Source organism: Rhinolophus ferrumequinum, chromosome 9, assembly GCF_004115265.2.
Source record: "Rhinolophus ferrumequinum isolate MPI-CBG mRhiFer1 chromosome 9, mRhiFer1_v1.p, whole genome shotgun sequence".
Taxonomy (NCBI): Eukaryota; Metazoa; Chordata; class Mammalia; order Chiroptera; family Rhinolophidae; genus Rhinolophus; species Rhinolophus ferrumequinum.
In genome coordinates, this window is record NC_046292.1 from 70,782,175 (window position 1) to 70,804,820 (window position 22,646).

General features: G+C 43.0%; 1 protein-coding gene across 1 annotated transcript in view; it reads right to left on the bottom strand.

Moving 5' to 3' along the window:
• The window catches only part of BCAR3 (BCAR3 adaptor protein, NSP family member), a 102,724-nt gene extending 90,212 nt beyond the window's left edge, over positions 1–12,512 (bottom strand). The window contains exons 1-2 of the mRNA XM_033115268.1: positions 12,208–12,512; positions 3,535–3,862 (exon numbers count right to left, since the gene is read on the bottom strand). Coding sequence (XP_032971159.1) covers positions 3,535–3,851 — 317 coding nt within the window. The 5' untranslated portion in view covers positions 3,852–3,862; positions 12,208–12,512. The remainder of the gene's footprint in view (positions 1–3,534; positions 3,863–12,207) is intronic.
• Positions 12,513–22,646: the final 10,134 nt, after the last annotated feature.

Below are 22,646 nucleotides of genomic sequence, written 5' to 3' on the forward strand. Positions count from 1 at the left end.
GACTTTCTCTGCTTTGCCCAGGGCCTCCCAGAGGATAGATATTCAATTAATATTCAATCATAACAACAAAAGTGACTTTTAATGATTAATATGGTAACATATTTATTTGGAAAATAGCAAACTTGCAACTTATCAGAGTACTTCACAGGACAAGGAGATGTTGGCAGAAAGGTTTCCTTCTGCATGTAGGCAGGGTATATATGAAGAGCGGGTCCCGCCTCTCTATGATGGCCCCACTATCGTCATGCCAACACCAAGTGTGATCAATCGGAAGGTTTTCTGAGGTGACATATTGGCAAGTCATGAAATTAACCCTTGAATTCTCTATGAAAAGAAACAAGTAAGGCCAAAAATGTTTACCTGAAAAAAGCCCCCCAAATATCAATAATCTTGTTAAAGGCAAACCTAACTAGGCTTAGATCCAAAGATCCAAAACTCTAACTTCAGAACAGACATGGCTGCCAGCTTCCAGGGTGAGTGAGCTGGAGAGGTGGGCGGCTGGTGTCTCAGCTCCATGTCGGCTGTAAGCGACCAGTTGGGAATAGAAATGCTACTTCTCTCTCCCGTTAGTTCCCTTGTGGCACCTTAGCCAAACCCAGCTCCCAGGAACCTCGGGTTCTCATTCATTCTGCATGTCTCTAGCTTTTCACATGCATAAATTTTGTTTACACGGCGGCTTGCTCTTAAAAGGAATTGAAACAGCTCATAATCTTATTAGGACTACTTAAAACGATTAAAAAAAAAGACTCTAAGGTACTTTGAATTCTTCAAAATTGGGAACACTTCAGGAGATTTAAAAAAATGTTTGAGAAATAAAATGTGTTAATAAGACGACTGAAGAGCGGGGTAGGACTTCATGATCCTTTGACACAAAACCACGCGCCTTTTCACTCAGCATAATTTTAAAGGATACGCATTTGTTCCTTCCTGCATTCGCCCTTAACAATAAGATATTTTAAATTAAGGAAGAAAGACGTGACTCTGCAAGAACATTGTTCTGAATCATAAACAAGCATAAATCGACAGTGCTTGTGAAGTCTTCCACCGCATGGACTTCAAACTCAGGACTTGCGCCCACCCCGATAAGATCTTTTACAGAGATCTGACCTCTGTCCAACTCAGTTTCCAAATCAAAAAGCTTTGAACTTCTCGCAAGTTGACAGTTTGGACCTTGGGTGTTTATCAAGAACTTCCTCAAGATAGGAAGGGTGATTCCATTACCACCCTAGGCCCCTGGAGTTTCTCCTTGGAAGAGCTGGCACCCAGCCAGGGCCTTGGAACGTCAACAAATGAGTTTGTGAATTGTCTGTGTGTGCTACATAGTAGACATCTAGCTCAGTACAGAGTTTAAATTAAAAAATAAAAAGTGGTCATAGGAAGCCAGGTAACAATTGGATCTGATTCCATTTCGTGCAGCCTGGCATTCATGCTTATTTTTGGCTGACCAGAAGTGATTTTTCTTTGCTGCCTCCTAACCTTCATGACAAGGAGCAATGACTGTTCTGCTTCTGCATCCCGCCTGTTAAGTACCCATGATGCAATATGAACAATACTGTGCGTAGGTACCGTGTTTCCCTGACAATAAGACCTAGCTGGACCACCAGATCTACTGTGTCTTTTGGAGCAAAAATTAATATAAGATATGGTCTTATTTTAATATAAGACCGGGTATAATATAACATAATATAATATAATATAATATAATATAATATAATATAATATAATATAATATAATACTGGGTCTTATATTAAGTTTTGCTCCAAAAGATGCATTAGAGCTGATGGTCTGGTTAGGTCTTATTTTCAGGGAAACACGGTACGTACCTCCACATTTACCTGTTTCATCAGCAGGCCACCCGCTAGCTCTCTGACCTGGGAGGTCACCCACCTACATTTTTTGGAGCAGGTCCAGGGCCTTCCAATGGACCTGGTTCACCCTGGGGAACCTTCTGGTCTGATGTGAGAAACAGTTCAAAGCTCTCTAATGCTTTCTACAGAGACTATCTGGGCCTCCACTTATTTTCTTCTTGTACTACTGCAATACTAAAACTAATTCTGAACTCTTGCCTGTCTAGCTCTCTCCCAATATCTATATGATTCTCCTCTCAAGTTGCCATACTCCAGCCACAGGCCACACCAGCTTCGTTTTGGGTTTTTCAAACATGCCAAACGTGTTCCCACCCCAGTTCTTTGCACTTGCTCTCCCTATGCCTGGAACAGCCTTCCACTGGTTCTTCCATTCTATCTTCTCTCATTATGCAGGGCTTAGCTTAAATATCATCTCCTCAGAGACCTGTCCACCCTATAGAAAAGGTACAACCCCAATAAATTTCCAGCATATCACTCTATTTCCTCTATAACACTTACAGTAATCTGTAATCATCTTGTTTATCTGCTTTAATTTATTACCCGAGTCCTTCACTAGAATATTAGCTCTGGGAGCACACTGTTTCAGATGTTCTATTGCTATCCTGTTAGTTCACATATTTCTCCACCCAGTAAAAGGGCAAGAACAGATTACTGGAATGATTTGGCTGCTAGAATGTCCTCAATGTTGGACCAGCCCTTCAGTTAAGATACTCAGAGGAACTGAGCAGAATTTTTCAGGTGAAGCCCTGCTGCTTATAAAATCAGTGTACTCTAATTAATGTGAGTGCTCAATATACAGATATTGAACAAATAAATGAGCCAGGATCAAAGTGGCTTTCTGTGCTACAGGGTTGGACCAAGAGACACACCAGGAGACACAACAGAAGAAACCACCCCCATCTTTGCCTGATAGCATCACAGGTTGCTGATTTTCCCCAACAGGAAAAGGAGTGCAAAGTTTCTAAACCAGCTGTAACAAGCAGAAACTAATCACAGCCAGTGATCACAAATCCAGAAAAGAACCCTTTACAACCGTAGGTGTTATTTACCCAAATCCTTGGTGGCTAGAAGGAGAAATCAATTCTATTATATCCTGAAGCTGACCTGATGATGTGTCCATACAAAATTTTATTTCAGCATGTTGCGACTAAATACAAGGAGATACAGGTCCTAATTTATAGACATCCTGGCATAGCTATAGAATTGGATGGATGTAGTTTAGAATCTGATGTTACGATAAAAGACAAAATCTTTTTGAGGGACTTAATGATATCAGAAGTTGGCTTTGAAAATACTCTCAAATATTGGATGATATTAAGAAATGATTCTTTTTTTAAGTGTTATAGTTTTTTATATGATGGTTATATATTTTTAAATAAGACTCCTTATCTTTGAAAGACATATACCAAAATATTTACAGATAAAATAAAATAAAGTCTGAAATTTGCTTCAAAATAATACTAGAGGAAGGAAAGTAGGCAGGAGAATAGACAAAGCAGAACTGACCATGTGTGGATAACTGTTGAAGCTGGGCGATGGGTCCTTGGAAATTAATTAAATGATTTACTCTACTTTGTACATGTTTGACATTTTCCCCAAGAAAACAACTTCGTTAAAAAGCCCTTTAAGACAAGTCACTTTCCTTGATGAAATTAAAAAAGTTACCTGGAGGTGAAGGTTTCACCTTTCTGGTCTTGCAGTGGGTGCTCCTGGATGATGTCCTGGGTCAGAGGTGAGTGCTGCCGTGGGGATTTGGAATGAGGAAGGGTACCCATGTGACTGAAGTTATCACAGGACCTTATGGGAGGAGGCCCTTTCTTCTTCCGTGGAAGGGTGCCGTGTATAGACACGTCCTGATAGGCATCTGTGTGATGATCAACGAGAGGTGACTTGCTGCTCAGAAGGTCCATGGACGAGGCCAGGGGGAACTGGTGATTCACTGGCATATTTCTGGGAAGGCTTGCAAATTTTCCCGCAGCCATGATTCTCAACTCTAAAGGGGAATGAACACAGTGAAGGTATAAATCTAAGATAATCACAAGGAGCGAATTCCTGCTTACAAAGGGAAATGGAAATATACCTCTTAACAACAGAAAATGTTCATGGAGCCTTAAAAGACAAACACTGATTGGCATCACTAGTGAAATCTAATACAAACAGGAAGTTTACTCATCTCCTTTTTCTGATATTACAGAGGAGTTCTCCTGGGTTGGCAGCAGATCCACCAATGGAAAAGGGCAAACACATTTCAGAGACTTTGGAGGCACATGAGCTGTTTTATTATTTCAGGTGACTGAAGCTGACGGAAAAGCACGACTAACAAAAAGGATTACTGAGGAGGGACTCAAGGTTTCAGTAATAAGTGCAGAGAAAATGTTATAAATATGCTAGATAACCAGCTCACGGATTTCCACCACCCTGTAAATGATAAGAACAGGCGGGGATGATTGGAATTCCTTAGCTGCTAGAAGGCCTTCAGTGCCAGCCAGCCCCTCAGTTATGCAACCCAGGGCAACGGGGCAGTTTTTCTGGCAAAGACTTGGTGCTTCTAAATAAATCAGTGTGCTCTAATTAACGAAGACAGGCTAGGGTCAGGGGTCAGGAGGTGGGCCACTTCTCCATACATCAGTGGGCTCAGCTGCAGAGAAAAGCCACTGAGATGGGGGCTCCGTGTATACTGTCCCCCAGAGGGATCAGGAATCTGCCTGTCACCATCAGGGTTAGGCAATGCATACAGGTGCTTCCAGGGGAGAGTGGAAAGTGACGAGAAAGAAGGAAAAAAACAAAAGGGGCGGGGGCATGGAAAGAAAAAGAAAATGGTACCTGAGGTTGTGTGCAAAAGTAGCCCCAACAATTGTCTCCAGCTTGGACCACTAGTAGAAATGTTCACACTGAGAAAAGTCGGCACCCCTAAAATCCCCATTACAAACTCTGGTTTTGATCTAAACCAAATTATATGACATTTTTAAGGCCAACATATATAGAGGAAAATAAACACGAGCCTGAATAAAAATGAGGGCTAATCCCTGGAGACATAAGGATGCAGAATATATCCTACTAGTCATGGAAGCAGACTGGTCTGGACAACACAGCAGCATAGCTAAGTGCAGTGCATTGGGCTTCCTCAAGGCTGGTGAGCAGAACTTGCCTTTGCTCTGCAGTCTGCTCTCATACCCTGTAGCCCCCGTTTCACACAGACCACCCTTTCCACTGCAAAGAGAATGGCTCTGAGTGAAAACCCTCACTTCATAGCACCCCTGCAGAGTCAGTTCCACAAAGGAACTGGGGGACTCGGGGGACATGGCTTGGAGACGCCCAAGAAGAACACCGCCCTCCAGAAGCTTATAGTGCAAGAGGCAGAACCAGGATAAAGACAGCACAGTGTGCAAAGCAAACAACTGACAACAAAAACAACTGGATGCACTGCTTCTACGTGCAACAGAGAGAAACACACAAGTGCTGGGGGCTGGGTGGAAGGAGACCCTTCATTCAAGGTATATAATCCTAACCCTGTCCTCAGTTCTTTGTCAAACCTGGTAATTCTGGGGCTTGTCTGCTCCGTGTCTAACTGGGACCACACAGAAGGCCTGGCTCACAGAGGGTGAGAACAATAGGGCTGTGCGGGCCCTTCCCGTGGGGGCCCCTCCCGGGTCTGACCAGTACCTGGCACACTGTCAGCACTTGCTCAACGTTAATCATTGTTATTAAAAAAGAAACCAAACTCCCTAGCCCTCCCTGCCTGACCACCAGTGATGTAAGCTGACTAGGATTCCTTACCCTACATAACCCCCCCCCCCCACAGCTGTGAACTCTCACCTGTTCAAGCTATCAGCACCTTCTTTCTCCATTGACAGGCCTGGATCATTTCAAAGAACCTTGTAGGGAGGCCCAGAGCACCCCACAGAGGCTCTTTGTGTACAAAGGGCCACATGGTTGATCAATTCTATCTCGAGGCTAGTATGATGGGCAAAAGTTACCCTGGCCCCAGTGTCTCCAGCAGCCTGTTTCCTCTCTGCTTATCCCAGATCTATCTAGATTTCAAGAATGAGCCTAAGTGTTCTAGAATGCCCTTCAGCAAGTTACCTCAATTTCTTCTCTGATATTGAGAGATGTTAACACCTGCCCTCTACTTTCAGTTCAAAACATTTAAGTGTCTACTCCATATCAAGTAAGCAAAGAAACAAAAAGTCCTAAGCCCAATCCCTGACTATGCACTCTGAGATAGGAACCATCGACAGGGACTCATCAATAGGGGCCCTTAACATTCTAGAGAAAAGAACAATTAATTTTGACCAAAGGATTCAAGAAGGATCTCAGAAAGGGCATCACTGGTGATGAGAGATTTTGAAAGGTGGAAAACTGTAAGGAAAAGCCTTCCAGGACGATGCTGTAATGGCAGATGCATAAAGGCAGGGAGGTGCCCCCCTAGGCTGAGGAAACTGCAAATCGTGCAATGTGGCTGGAATGGAGAGGTCGGGAAGCATTTTCTGGAATAAGCACAGCATAGGATCAAATCACAAAGTCTTAAAGGCTGTGTCAAAGTGTCTGGACCTGACTGTACATGCTGGGGAAGATCTGGAAAGAAGGGACAGAATCCCGTCTGTGCCCAGGTAGGCAACTCTGGTACTTCTGGAGGGGAGAGAAGGGAGGCAGAGAGGTCAGTCAGGCTGATGGCAACAAACCAGCAAAGAACAATGAAGAACTTGACCTCGGGCAGGGGTGGTTGGGGGGTGGGGGGGAAGAGGGACAGAGTGAAGAGCTGGGAGCTCGAGGCCTCTGGCTGAAAGGACAAGGCCACAGCCACGGGATGGTGTGATGCTGTAACACACCGAGTAGTGTAAGACGTACTGTAGTGCTGTGACACACCTGCAGGAAGGTGAGCAATAAGCTCCCACAGGAGCTGTTGTATGTGAGGTACCAGTAGGACAGTTTGGTCTAGGAGGTTAGATACTGGTGTGTGCAGTTAGGAGCCAGAATAAGATGTAGATTTTTAAGAGTCATCAACATAAAGGGAATATTTAAACCAGAGAGTAGATCCTTTAGCTTGTTATTATCAGATGTGATAATATATGTGAAAGTACCTCTTAAACTGTCAGGAACCATAAATCCGTGAATTATATCCCTACTTTCTCTCACCATGGCCGCTTCAAGTCTAGAAGGACTAAAGCAAGGAATGAGTTCTGAAAACTTTAAATGGTGGTTCTCAACCTGGCTGAACATGAAGAAGCCTCCGGAAAGCTTTTCAAATCCCCACACCCAAGCCACCATCCAGACCAATGAAATCAGAATCTCAGGGGGCAGGACCCAGACAGCAGTCTGGTTAAAGGGCCTCAGTATTGTCCAACGTTGGAGGCAGGACTGACAACTACTGGACAAGTGAGTCTCTTTGGTACAGAGCAACTTACACTCAGATTTGTTTACCTGGGTAATGGAAGAGAATGACAATGAGGAAGCGTCATTTATCAACAGAGCATTCATTCTTCTATTCAACACTCATTTAAGGAGGGCCTTCTATGTGGCAGACACTGAGCTGGGCGTAGGGACAGTGTCAAATAACTGTCCTCATGAGGTTACTACTCTCTGGAGGAAGCAGACAGTAAGTAATGCCCAAAGTTTGGTGATTCCCATAGCTATGGGAGCACACAGAGTGGGGGGACCAAGGTCTAGATTAATCTAGTCTCCAGGAAAGGCTTCCCTGAGGAAGGGATGCAGACCTGAAGGAAGTGAACCAGAGTTTATAACTAGAGGGAGAAGATCATGCAAGTTGAAGTTTCCAGAAAGTTCTCAACTGCAGACAAATTGGAAATATGCGGGCCAGGCTCTCCTCTACAACTGGGTGTCTCTAAATTGGAACTCTTCCCTTTTAAAACACAGCTTTGTCCTATGTCTAGTGACTTGGAAAGACTGGCTCCACCCTGGACCCTGTGTCAAGCTTGAATCAGTCCACTGGTGAGGGACATAGGCCCAGCCCAGAGACATAACTTAAAATAAAATAAAATAAAATAAAATAAAATAAAATAAAATAAAATAAAATAAAATAAAATAAAGGTGGGGCAGGGGATGAAAGGGGTGCTACAGGTGGAAGGAACTCATTTGCAACCTTTTGGGCAGCTCTATTTCCTACTTGAGCTTTATTTACTTTTACGTTTTCTAGACTCCAGGAGCCCAGGGAAAATCCATAGGAAGGAAGTGCATGGTGTATAGTTGGACTCTAGGTTCAAAGTAAGTACTTTCCATTTGACAGAGAAGCCACTTACACATTTGACCACTAGGCAGAGTCTCAGCATGTTATATGTAGATGGGATCTCAGAGAATCAAGCCCCTTCCTTTTTCCAGATAAGAAATATAAATATTCATTCATTCAACATATACTCTCTGAGGGTTTACAACGTGCCAGGGCTGAAGATATAATAAACTAAACGAGGTCCTACTCTCAGGGGGCCTACACTGTGATGGAGGAGTCCAACCAACACAGACAAGAAAACAAACTCGGTCATAGCCCCGTAGGAAGGGCACTAAAGAACACAAAATGGGAGGCAATGATAGAACATACTGACTGGGGATGGAGGGCTATTTTAGATTATGGTGGTCTGGGAAGGCCTCTCTGAAGAGGTAATAACGACATGAGATCTGGAAAAAAAGAGATGGAATCAATCAACAGAAGATCGGAATGGAGTTCCAGGCAGGGGATTCTGTAAATGCAAAGTCCCTAGGTGGGAATACGTGCTTAGAAGAGCACTGTGGAGACTAAACCCAAGTCTCCAGTCTCTGGCTCCCATCTTTTCTTCACTTGCAGATGTTTTTGTCTTGATGTGCCTAGTCATCACGTACTTTTTATGTATTATTTAATGTTTTAAAATTAGACGTGGCCTCAGGGCCTAGGCTTTGGAGTCAAACACTTAGAAGTTCAAATCCCTACTCTGTCATTGACTTACTAGCTGTATGGCTTGGGACAAGTTATTCAACCTCTCTGGCTGTCAGTTTCTCATTTGTAAAAATGAATTGACAATACCTATGGCCTGAGGTTGTTCTGAAAAGTAAATCCGATTGTATGGAAAGCCCTTGACACATAGCACGCACTCAATAAATAGCAGGGTAGGGACAATGTCTGTCTTGCTTGTCATTGTACCTCGATTACAAGAGTTCCCAAATGAAATCACTGCTTCTGGGGAAGACTGCAGCCAGGAAGGAGGAGAAGGGAAATGTTTTAACCTACAGCAATAGATGTAAATGCACCAAACCAAGTAGGATGTAGACACAGATATACACACACAGGCACACCAAGTGAGCACGTATGCAGTCTTTAAAAGAAAAAACTCAGGTGAGACTTTGGCCTTCAGACTTCATCTCTCTCTACTGTGCAGGTAAACAGGCATAGTGTCCTGACTCAGTCTCATGCCAGATCTTGAAATATATAGTTATGCGCTGCATAATGACATTTCGGTCAATGATGGACTGCATATATGACAGTGATACCATACGATTATAATGGAGTTGAAAAATTTTATCACCTCGTGATGTCATCACCATTGTAACACACTGTGTTATGTGTCTGTGGTGATGCAGGTGTAAACAAACCCACTGTGCTGCCAGTCGTATAAAAGTATAGTGCATACAGTTAGGTACAGTACATAGTACTTAATAATGACAATAAACGACTATGCCACTGGTTTGTATAGTTACTATACTTTTTATCCTTACTCTAGGAGTGTACTCTTTCTACTTGTAACAAAACCAATTTGCTGTAAAACCGTATGCCACTTACATCAGCCGCAGCCTCCTACATCTCGTGTTTACCCCATCTCTTAATTGCATGATTTTTCTCTTGTGTTTGATTTAATCTCGAGTTGTTTTATAAATTTATTGTAGCCTAAGTATACAGTGTTTATAAAGTCTACAGCAGTGTGCAGTCATGTCCTAGGCCTTCACATTCACTCCCCACTCACTCACTGACTCAGCTAGAGCAACTTCCTGTCCTGCAAGCTCCATTCATGGCAAGCACTCTGTACAGGCGTGCCATTTTTTATCTTTTACACTGTATTTTTCACTGTACCTTTTCTGTGTTTAGATATGTTTAGCTACACAAATACTTACTATTTGAATTGCCTACAGTATTCGGTACAGTAACATGCTGTACAGGCCTGTACCCTAGGAGCAATAGGCTATGTACCATGGAGCCTAGGTGTGCACTAGGCTATTCCATCCAGGTTTGTGTAAGTGCCTCTATGATGTTCGCATAATGATGAAACCACCTAACGATGCATTTCCCAGAACGCCTCACTGTTGGTAAACTGGTGCATGACTGCACAAAGGTCAAAGACTCTATATCTTGATATGAATATAAAACCGATGTGAGCATTCAAAAAGCTGAAATCTCAATAGGGTCAAGAGCAAGCCTGACAAATTCCTGACTTACGTGCGGCCTTCTCGACTCTGGTCAGTGGCTGTGCTTGGAAACGCTTGTGAGTAGCAGTACACTCGCTGGCTTTACTAGGATGTCTCAAAAAAACTGATGATCGCATGGAAGTCAAGGCAGAAATAAGCAGCCCACTGGCTTGGCTTTGTCTATTTTATTGCTGAAATGAGATATTTTGAAGTCAAACTCAGATGGTCATGTGCTGTGGGCTTTCAGAACTTTCCATAATATTTTAAACTCTGGAAATGTAACTGCTTCTACTGCCCCATTAAGACCAGAGCAGAGAACTGGCAATTTAGGTTAAGTACTTTTATATCTTCTCTGCAGCGTCAGACAGGGAGAGGAGACGGCACACATCAAATTGGCTTATTAACTTAGAATGAAGTTTTACTTGGGTCTAAAAATTAAGGGTATCCCTTTATTTTTGAAGTAAATTTATGAAGTCTAGCCAAATGATCGAAGTATGAATAATTCTTCCATGGATTGTATTTCAAGCAACACAGAACAGGATTTACACGATAAGGTTCTTAAGATTAGCGTCCATTTGACAAGCAGTCCTTTCTATATGAATAAGGGAGATTGAGATCTTGGTTAGTCATCCTAGAAATGTCAGCAGCGGTTTAGAGAAAGTTAGCGTGGGGTGGGAGTGAGGGAGCCCCTGGCATGGCACGTTGTTTACGTCATACTGCATTGCCCGTCCCCTTGCACACCCGCGTACAACCGCTCGGCCTGTGGCCTCCGCATTACGAACTCGGCAGCCCCTGCCACTGCGGACCCCACTCCGCCGAGCCCCGCCCCCCGCGCCGAGGCCCCCCTCCGCTTCCCGGATCTCGCCCCAGTCCTTGGCAACACGCAGGGAGATTATCCGCTCTCACACTGACCTTCCTCCGCCAACGTATTTTCCTTGGAGAGCTGTGCGTAGCCTTGGGAGATAAGAGTCCAGGTTTAAAAGAATCTCTGAATGCCTGGCTCTATTTTCTATCTCAGCTAATGGCTTTAGGCGAAAGCAGAGACGAAGTTAGGCAATCGGTCTTTCCCTTTCGCGCCCTGCTTCAAGCGAGTTAACACCAAAAACAGAGTTTTCCACCCCCACGCTCCCCAAACCCCAGCCACGAGCCACCGTGTTCCCCACGGAACACACCGCCTCGCCAACTACTTCGGAGCCCACTAGATCTTTCCCGGAGGAAGGTCTACACCTGATCAACCTTTAAAGGGGTGGCAGCCTCAGCCGGTAAGGACAGATGGTCTGAGATCTACCTCCTTCCTGTCGCGCCCACCGTCCGTCCGTTCGTCCGTTTGTCTCTCCCCCCACCGCCCCCCTTTCTCTGCCTTCACCTCCCCTTTCCTCCCCTTTCCGAAGCCGAGCGAGCGACACAACCAACTATTCATTCTTTCTCAACAAAGGGAGAGAGGGAGGGAGATGTTGTCAACAGTTACACGGCAGGCTCCTTCGCTCTCTTTGCAAACTTTCCAAGAGATTAGTGGAGAAACTCTCCTCCTCCAAGCCCAGGGCTTCCAGCGGAGCCCTTTGGCCCTCGCGTCCCCTGACCCCGCCGGCTTCGGGACAGAGAGGGACGGGACAGAGAGGGGCGGCTGGCCGAGCAACCTGGACGGGCAGAGGCCAGGGAAGATGCCGCTCAAGAGCAAAGAGCAGAGATGCTCGCCGCAGGCCATGTCTGGGGAAATCCCAGCCCGCTCAGAGGCCCCCAAGGGCGCAAGTCCCGTGTAGCCACATCAGCCACTGCGGTCCCCAAACGGCAACTCTGCTGCGGGGGCTGGAGGAGGGCGCCGGCTCTACTTTTCCTGTAGCCTAACTTTCTCCAGAAACTTTCCCAGCCCGTCCTCCATGGGGAGGGAGAAGCCGAGGCGCCCCGGGAGGCTCAGCAACCCCGCGGGACGCGCGGCGCCGGGTGGAAACTCACCTCCACGCGCGGCGCTCGGTTCTGCGGCTGGGGCTCAGAGGCTCCGCACGGAGGGCCCCGCGCCGCGGCTGCTCCCGGAGCTGGGGCCGCTCATGGTCTGCAGGGTGCGCCCGCCGAGATGCCCGCGCGCGGCTCTCCGGTGCGCCGGTCGGCTCCGGCCCTGGCAGAGGCAAGCGCGGCTCTGAGCCAGAGGCGCGCACTCTGGCCCTCAACTGGTGATTTGAGGCTTCGCGGCCCCACCCCGGCGAGCCGATTCGCACCGCCTGGCGGAACCCCCCGCGACATTTACATGCGGTGACCTCGCTTTGCACTTCTCTGCTCAGATTTTAGTTTGGCTCTCCTCTTATCTCCCCGAAAAGACTATCCTCAAACAAAGATCGACCCCTTCCTCACTATACTCCTCTCGAGAGACGACCCCACCTAATCCGTTCCTCCCCCTCCCCCGCGTTATTTAATTACCCAGCAGATCGGCTTTGCTCAACTGCAGACACTTGGCTGGCTTTCAGTTTAAACGGCTTTGATGGGACAAAGATCCAGGTAACCACAAATAACCAAGCCATGAAAACAGGCAAATCCATCACACCTGCCTGGACATATGGAAAGCAAAGTGGGAGGTAAAAGTAGCACTTCAGTAACTAGAAGGCTTGGTGGGATGAAAAATGGGAGCCAACTGGAGGACTTACACTATCAGATATCAGCACCTATTATAAAACTGCACAAATAGTAACTGGCAGCAAGGACAGACAAACTGACCAATAGAATAGAGAGTGCAGAAGGAGATCTATGTTATATGGTTCTTGATTTATGTCGAAGATGCGGCTGTGACCCCCTGGGCAACGACCGTCTGTCTTGTCAGTAAAAGATGCTGGATCAACATGGAGAAAAAAGGACCTTGACCCCTACCTCGTACCATACCAAAAAATCAATTCCAGATGGATTTCAAATCTATGAATACACGTAAAAGGTGAAACAATAAAACTATCCAAAGTAAACATTAAAGGAAAACAATCTTCATGACCCTGAGGTACGTAAAGACTTCTTAAACACATACAGTACTAACTATAATGGAAGAAGTGATCATTGGACAACAGTAAGATTAAGAGCTCCTGTTCATCAAAAGACACCATTAGCAATGTGGCAAGCCACAGAGTGAGAAAAGATAACTGCAACGCATATATCAAAAAAAAAGGACTTGTACACAGACTGTATAAAGAACACTTATAAATAGGCAAGAAAAAAAGCAGAAAATCCGATGGAAAATTGGCCGATTATTTCAATAGGTATTTCTCAAAAAAAGCCAACAAACATGAAAAAGTTCTCAATTATTAATCATCCCAGAAATGCAAATTGAAGTTGCGATCTCTCTTCACACACACCAGAATGGCTAAAATTAGAGAACTTTTGAAACTTGTTTGGCATTATCTACTAAATTAACAGGTAGCCTGGGACCCAGCAATGCCATCCCGAGGTATATGCCTAACAGAGATGTGTCACAGATTCACCAAAGACATGTTCAAAAATATTTATAGCACCTCTCTTTATAACTGCCCCCAAAGAAACAACCCAAACGTCCATCAATGGAAGAGAAATAAACTGTGGAAAACTATACAGTAATAAGAATGAATGAACTATTAATACATCTACACTCAACAAGTTGCATAACTCTCACAAATATGATGTTGAGGGAAGAAGATGGACACAAAGGATACAGACAGTATCTGATGTTAAAGGTGAAGATAGTGATATGTGGAGGAGTGGGTAGTGATGGAAAGGGAGCTCACAGGGGGTGGGCTGTTGGTGCTGGTACTATTGGTGTACTTTGGAGATATTGTAAGTTCAGTTCCAGACCACCGCAATAAAGTGAGTATCACAATAAAGCGAGTCACAGTCTTTTTGCGGATAGAGGCTCTTGTCTTCGATTTGTAAAACAAAATGCAATAAAACAATGTATGCTTCTGTTCTTTTTCTTGACTTGGGTGCTGGTTATATAGATATGTCCTATTTTATAAACATTAACTGTCCCTCACCTTATAAAAATTAATTGGTTTGTGCACTGCTCTGTGTGTATATTTTACTCCAGTAAAAATGTTTTAAAATTGTGCCATGTTGGGTATATTTTATATCATTTTCATCCCCCTAAGAAAGAGCTATTGGCAAGTCTGCAAGATTCTAAGTGCAGCACACTTAAGAATGAGTTTCTACATTTTACTTATGGGTGTTTTGTCGGGTGGTTTTTATCTTCCCTACCTAATTAGAAGCACAAACTTTTTATTTTTGTTGGATTTTCCCAAAGTGTTTACTGCTTTGAATGCCAAACAGACTAGCTGGTATAGTTCCAAACTGAATTATCATAAATGCATTTACCGACTTTCTGCTGCTCTGGAGTGTCACTGAGAACAGTGGTAAAACTTATTTTGGTTTTTCTTGATTTTCAAAATTCCCTGAGCACCTACTCTATGTAAAGTTTCTATGGCGTAGTGCATCATGGGGAGGTAACAATAAAGAAAGACCAGAACACAACACCCAGAGAGGGCTTGGGCAAGTCACTGTTCCTCTTAGTCCCTTCATGTCCTCATAAGTGAGTGAGTGAATAAATCTGAGGATTTATTCTGAGGAGTCAAGGAAGTAAGGGATGTGAAAGTGCCTAGCATATAGTAGTTATCGTTAACTATTACTAGAATTGATGACCTATTCTATCACTTGTCATCACAATACAATCTTGTCATCACATCACAATGTTATCTGGGAGATAAGAAGCATCTTTATGTCCATTTATATGGGAAGAAACAGACTCAGAAAGGTTAAGTAACTTCAACCATAAATTCATTCAACAAATATTCGTTGCATGTGTACCATGGGCCAAGATCCGTAGCTAGTGAGAAGCCGAGTCAGAAATTTAGCCAAAGCAGAATCAGGTATTTTAACCAAAGTTCAGTGGACTTCCACCAAACCACAACTACCTTTATCCCCAGAGCCTAGCACATAGTAGGTGCTCAATACATTAATGGATGGATAATAGGAATATTTTAATACAATCTTTTGATTAGGGAATATTTGCATGGTTCACAAATTAAAATATAAATATAATAGTATACAGTGAAAAGTCTTCTTCTTAACTCTGTCCCCCATTTGCCCAGTGCCCCTCCCACCATAGATATCTACGGCTATTAATATTGTATATGCTGCCAGAGTTTCTTTCAGTGTGTGTGTTATCCCCCATGCCTACACAAAAAGTAACATACTATACCTACAGTTCTACACTTTACTTTTTTCCCCACTTACTATGCCCTGGAGATTTTTCCATATTGGTGCATGGTATTCCTTTGAAGAGATGTATCACAATTTATTCAATCAGTGACCTATTGATGGACATTTAGATTATTTCCAATCATTTCCTACTACAAACAACATTACAGGGAATAATCATGTACATATATCATTGATATGTGCAAGTATACCTGTAAGATAAATTTCCAGAGGTAAAATTGCTGAGTCAAGGGTACATGCTTTTGTAATTTTGTTTAAGTAACACCAAATTGCCTTTTATAGGGATTGCACCAATTTCGATTCCCCAACAATGTAAGAAAATGCCTATTTCCCCATGCTGGCAAGAATGTGTCATTAAACTTTTGAGTTTTTGTCAACCTAATGGGTAAAATATGAATTTTAGTGCAATTTAAATTTGCATTTCTCTTATAATAACTGAGGCTGCTCATCTTTTCATGTTTAATAGCCATTTGTGTTTTTCTTTTTGGAATTTGTACTTCCATTTTTCTATCCATTTGTAAGTTGTTTTAGTATCAATTTTCTAGGACCTCCTTCCATATTAGGAAGCTCAGCTCTTTGTGATATGAGCTGTAAATATTTTTTTCAATGATAACATCATAGAAAAGAGGTGATGTATGCAAAGGACTGTTATTTTAGGAAGCTCATTCTAGAAGCTTTGTAGAATGAACTAGAGATGTGAGAGCCAAGGCAGGAAGGACACTGATTACAAGACTAGCAATTGTCACATGACAAGGGCTTTGACTAGCTGGTGACAGTGGGAATGGAAGGACTAAAATGACCGAAGTTATTACCAAGGACTAATTGGCAAGAGTTAATAATTAGCAATGATAACAATGATAATAACAGTAGCTACAATTGGTTTAGGAATAACGACCAGCCACACACAATCTGCTAAGTGCTTTACAAGCTTTAAGCCATGAGCTGGCACTATTATTGCACCCCACTTCACAAATGAGAACAGTGAGTTTTAGCAGTTAAGGAACTTGCCGAAATTCACACTAGATGTAAATGGCAGAAGCAAGGTTAACCCCCGGTCTATCCAACCCCAGCTGCCTGGCAGGGTAAAGGAAAATGATCAAAGGTCTACAGTGTAAATGCCTGAGTAATGCCTGGCTTGATGACAGATGAAGAAGGTAGGGAACAGCTGCCTCTGGCTGGAGAGCGACACACTCACTTTTAGGTATACTGAGTATTTTTCTAAACCTTTCATGTTCATGATCACTCTTCCCACAATGTCTCTGTGAGTTATGGGGGTGGTATGATCCCCATTTTACCAATGAGAAGACTGAGGCACCAAACTAAATAACCAATCCCAGCTCAGAAGTCCTGTTCTCTGGGAAACCTTCCCTGAAACCCAGAGCAGATCACAGACCTGAGTTGTATGTGCCTTACAGCCTCTTTTTCTTCCTGAAATTTGTCACAGTTCGTAATTACACATTTATTTCTGTTATTTGTGTTGTTCTATAGACTCTAAGATCCATGTCTGGTTTTGCTTTTGTTTTGTTCTTAGTTTGAGGCCTGGCACTCATTGGTAGTCAATATACATTTATTGAATGAATGAATGAATGAATGAATAAACTCCAGGATTTTAGATCATTCATCCTTTCATCTTTCTATTATATCATAGAGCTCCCTATCAGCTAAATAAATATAATGCCATGGATGTGGGCAGTGATATAAATAATTTTAGGATTCAAATTTCTTCAAGTCTACAGTAGTCAGCTTCCCCATTAATGTTTAAACAGCAAAACCCTGGGCCGCTTCAGCCAAAGGAACATATGAAAAGACAGTATAACCAGTGATAGATGGAGTGGATGACTATAGGGCAGGGCGAGAAGCTTTGTCAGGGACCATTCAACCTCACGTCGATCCCCTCCTGATGCAAAGTAATTTGTTGAGTCCCACCCCATCGCTAGTTAACAGGCAGCCGGGGCACGGTAAAATGCACTTGAAGGAAGAATAACTTTAAAAATTCCAGCTTTCGGGGTGGCCGGTTAGCTCAGTTGGTTAGAGTGCGATGCTCATAACACCAGGGTTGCTGGTTCGATCCCCTTATGGGCCAGTCTGAGCTGCCCCCCGCCCCCCAACTAGATTGAAACAACTACTTGACTTGGAGCTGATGGGTCCTGGAAAAACACATTTAAAAAAGAAAGAAAGAAAAGTTTAAAAAAAAAAATTCCAGCTGTTCCCAGACCTAAATGGTAACAAGGAACAATAGATATTTAAGTTATAATTGAAAAAGACCAAACAGAAAATCTGAACTTGAACAATTGCAGACTGAGAAGTCCCTGAAATTCATATGTGACAAGCCACTGATACAAAGAGCTGGCAGCTCTTACATGGACCACAGCAGCAAATCTTGCAGCATTTTTGGGAGCCTGTGAATAGCTAGCCATGGACTTGGGCATGGGAATCCCCAATCTACCATGCAGGGAAGTCAACTTAACTTGCAAAATGTCTATATGATGGCAGCAAACTCAGTCATGTCAGCTAGAGAAGTCATTATAGGAGGACTACAGCTGGACGGATCCTCAATAAATACTTACCAAATGAATGAACAAGTAACTAACAAAGACATGGAGTTCTTGACACCACAGGCTCACTTCCTACTCCAAGCACACCTCAATCTGATGGTCTACATTTGAACCACCCGTTTCAGGACCAAACTCTAGACCCTCATTCCCCGGTTACTTCCTTAATTTGATGACCAGCTATGCATTGAGTAACTTCTTTATTCAACAATTGGAGGAAAATACTTCAAAATATTTCTGGATAATTATGGAATTCCAAATGACTTTAATTTCCGTATTTACACAGTTCTTTTTATTTACTTTTTTCAGTAAGCGTGTCTTATTTTTATTATTAAAAATGTCACTTAAAAAACAAATTCATTGAGGCCCTACCCTGGAAAGCATCACGAGTCTGAGGAGCTATGAAGGTAAGTTCATCATCCTTGTGGAGAACATACCAGATAAGGAGGGAGAGGACTGGCTGCAGCAGAGGTCCCGTGCCATGGGAATGCAAAGGCAGAGAGTAAAAGTATTGTGGGACAGACTGTTAATGCTGGTGAAAATAAAGGAGCAGAAGAGTTTTGAAGAAAAAAAAAATGCTTTCCTATGGAAATGAAGAGAGAGGAAACAAATGTATGTAAAACTAGTGCAATGGTCACCTGGCTGCCATTTTGAGTGATGCCAGGAAGGGCTCCGTTTAGATGCTGCAGGCCGCCCCAGTGGCAGGTGGAGTTGAGCCAGGCTAGCACTGTGCTAGTATAGAAGAAGGAACCTGGATAGTTGGAATAAATGATGGGAACATGAAGCCTACCAGCTCCCTTACACAGAAGGAGCCAGACTGACAGGAAAACCTAACTTGCTTGGATGTGCTCATTCAATCTTTGAGATTGTTGGTCTTCCGGACAAGTAGGCCTCAGCCTTAGAGAATGGCTTGTGAGATGTGGGTGGGACTCACCCACCATCTTAAAATCTTCCTAGCAACATTGTCACTTAAACCTCCATCATTAGCTGCTCATTTCTTTGTGCTAGGCATTGATCTCTCTCTGTAGTCCTCTTCTTTTCTAAAACCTTGTTAATCCTTAATGGATGACCTCATAGAACACTAGCTCTGAATGTGCTCTTTGCCCAGCAACTCTGCTTCTAGGAATCTGTCTTACAAAAATGTTCACTCACCTGTACACACTAAGATAGTTGTGGTATCATTGCTTGCATTAAAGAAAAAGTGTTGATCAGCAGAGGGATGGCTAAATTAGAGCACATTTATACCATGGCACATGCTATGTAACTGATAAGAATGAGGTAATTCTCTAGGTACTGACACAGAAAGACATCTGTGAAATATTGTTAAGTGAAAAAAGCAAGTTGCCCCATTAATGTAAAAATAACAAACTTATATATTTGTGTGAGATTATGTGTCTACATGTCAAAATGTCTGAAAGAATTTCCTCCCATCAAACTGTTTGAGAGGTGAAATTGACAGGTGAGCAAGAGGGGATTTTGCTTTTTCTTTCATGTTATTTTAAACTGTTCGAATTTTTTCCACTGAGCACTGATTGCTTTTGTAATTAAAGATAATTTACATAGCGCTTACTATGAGCTTTATGTATGTTAACTCATTGAATTCCAGCAATAATCCTATGAGGTGGCACTGTTCTTATCCCCTGTCATAGATGAGGTCATGGTCCCTGCCCAGGGCACACAGTGATATGTAAAGGTGCTGAGCTTTGAACCCAGGCCATCTGTCTCAGACTTGATGTAATAAAAAAAAAATTTATTTTTAAAAAGCAATTTATTTCTGAGTCCATAGGATATCCAGCTGCTAAAAAACTTCACAGATTTGTGTGTACAAAACAATGTAATAGACATTTACACCCCTCACAAAGTAATAACCCCTCTGACATTGTATATAGCTGTTACAATTCCATTGACTCTATTCCCTATATGTGTATATATATATATATATATATATATATATATATATATATATATATAAAATTATAGGTGATATTCATTATTATTCAACTTCAGCTTCAGGTGTACACTGCAGTAGTCAGGCATCTACACCATCCATGAAGTGGGCTCCCTAATAAGACAAGTAGCCATCTGACACTCTACAAAATCTTTACAACATTATTGATTATATTCCCCAAACTCTCTTTCATATCCCGTGGCAATATTGTGGCTACCAATTTATGCTTTCTAATCCCCTCACCTTTTCCCTCATCCCCACCCCCTCCCATCTAGCAACATCAGTCTTTCCTCTGTATCTCTAAGACTATTTCTGTTTAGTTTGCTCATTTATTCTGTTCTTTAGGTTCCACATGTAACTGAGATCATATGGTATTTGTCTTTCTCTGTCTGACTTATTTCACCACCACCTTTCGCCAAATACAAGAATAGATCCAAAATGGATTAAAGACTTAAATGTAACATCCCAAACCATAAAACTCCTAGAAGAAAAAATAGGAAGCAAATTTGCAGACATTACCCTTAGTAATATATTTACTGATATATCCCCCCGGGCAAGGGAAGTAAAAGGAAAAATAAACATATGGGATTGCATCAAACTAAAAAGTGTTTTCACAGCAAAGGAAACCATCCATAAAACAAAAAGGCATCCTCCTGAATGGAAGAAGATTTTGTCAACGATACATCTGAGAAGGGTTTAATATCCAAAATGTGTAAAATACTCATTCACCTCAACAGCAGGGTTCTTCTTAATCATTAGGTTTATAATGCCTCAAAAAGATCATATAAATAAACAAAGAGCACTACTTTTAGAATTAGACACATCTGCGTTTGAATCCCAGTTTTTGCTGATTAGCTGTGTGACTTTTAACCAGTGTCTTACTTGCACGTCAGTTTCCCCATCTGTAAAACGGGGGATGACAGCCACAGGCCTCACGAGGCTGTTGTGAGAACTACACAAACGAGGTTTGGTGCCAGCCACTTAGTGAGCACTTGATAAGTATGGACTAGCTCCTCTATTGAGATGAAATGCTCAGCCCTTTAATGTATATTAATTTAATTGGCTATTTTCTTGGTTGGTGAAGTACCAGCATCTGTAAGAGTTAGTGGAGAAGGGGGACTGGTTTAGACGGAGAAAATAGAAAATGCTGAACTAACACTTCACCTTTTTCACAGTTTTGCCTAAAGCCAGTCCAACTAAGAAAAAACTAATTGTATTTGTATGAGTTTTAAAATAATTCTAGGGTAAAATCATCATCCTGTTTTTTTAGAATCAGGGTATTGAGGTTCAGGGATTTGCCCAAGATCGCTGAGCTAATTAAATAACAGAGACTGAAATTTGGATCTCCTCATTCCACATCTCACCCTCTTTCCCCTGCCTGAGTTGGGGTCGGGTGTTGTGGTAGGGAAGTGGTGACCGCAGCTCTCAGAAGGAACGTGCTATAGAAATGATAAGGGGCTGGTAGTAGTAGTGCCAGTGGAGAAATGTTCCATCAATTCACACACTGCTGTTTCTGAGTGAGGAAAATGGCCTCCTCCATACTTTAGAGCTAAACTAATTCACAGACAAATGGGACAGACCCCCTCTCTGTGGGATTCACATAGTCCTGTCCCTTTCTCTCCAGTTGTTTGTGGTACTTATCTTTACAACAGTCATCATTCTGCAAACCAGAACACAGCCATCCTGGAGGAGACAGGTGACAGGCAGGTGGCTGCAGGCAGGTGGTGGGAGGGTCCAGAGCAGAGCCTTGCTCACTGGCCCCAGCTCAGCAGCCTCCGGCCTCTGCCTGGTCCTTCCTCATTTTCCACTCAAGAGCCCTGGGGGTCAGGCCGGAGCCAAGGAAGGACTGTCCACTTGGCCGGCTCCAACTATACCACCCACTTTTCAGGCTCAGTCAATCCCTGCCAGGTAGGGGTCATTACTATTCTCCAGAGAGAGGAGATGACAACCAGAAATGGATCGGAATGACCTAGAGTTCTCAGCCTTTTTTCTAACAAGACATGAACGTTGTACAACTCACTCCCATGTGAGTGCCAGGGGTGAGTGATCCCAGGGCAGGAGGGACGATCCCACAACTTCCTTTCAGTCAGACACCCTTTGGTTGCTAAAATGTGGATAATTATTAAAGCTGGGATTTGTTACACTATTATCTCTACTTTGGTATAGGCTTGAAAAATGCCATAATGAAAAGTCAAAATAAAATTTTAAACAGCCATTTGGAATGCGTGAAAGTGGTATTATGATAGACAGTCTGTGCCTGCCAGTTTATGTTAAAAATAAATTATTTACAATCTGATACTGCATTATCAGTAATGAAGTGCTTGACACACAACCTTAAACCCCAGTGCAAGAGCAGCTGGGACAGCAAGTAGGAGGGTTAGACGAGGCCATCAGTTTGGTCCTTTCCTCCTTCCCCAACACACACACACACACACATACACACACTCGGTTGGTGTGGGGCATTCCTTTTGGGTGGTAACCATTTGGAACTCCTTCGAATGGCCTAGTTGACAGTACCGAGGTTACCAAGTAGTAAGAGCAGAGTCAAACACCCTTAGCATTGGTACAGGTATATGCAATGAGGGACAGAGCACCAAGGATTCTAGAGGAAGAAACACAATGTAAATTTGAATAACAGTTATGTTTACTAGCACTGGATCAAGAGCTTTATA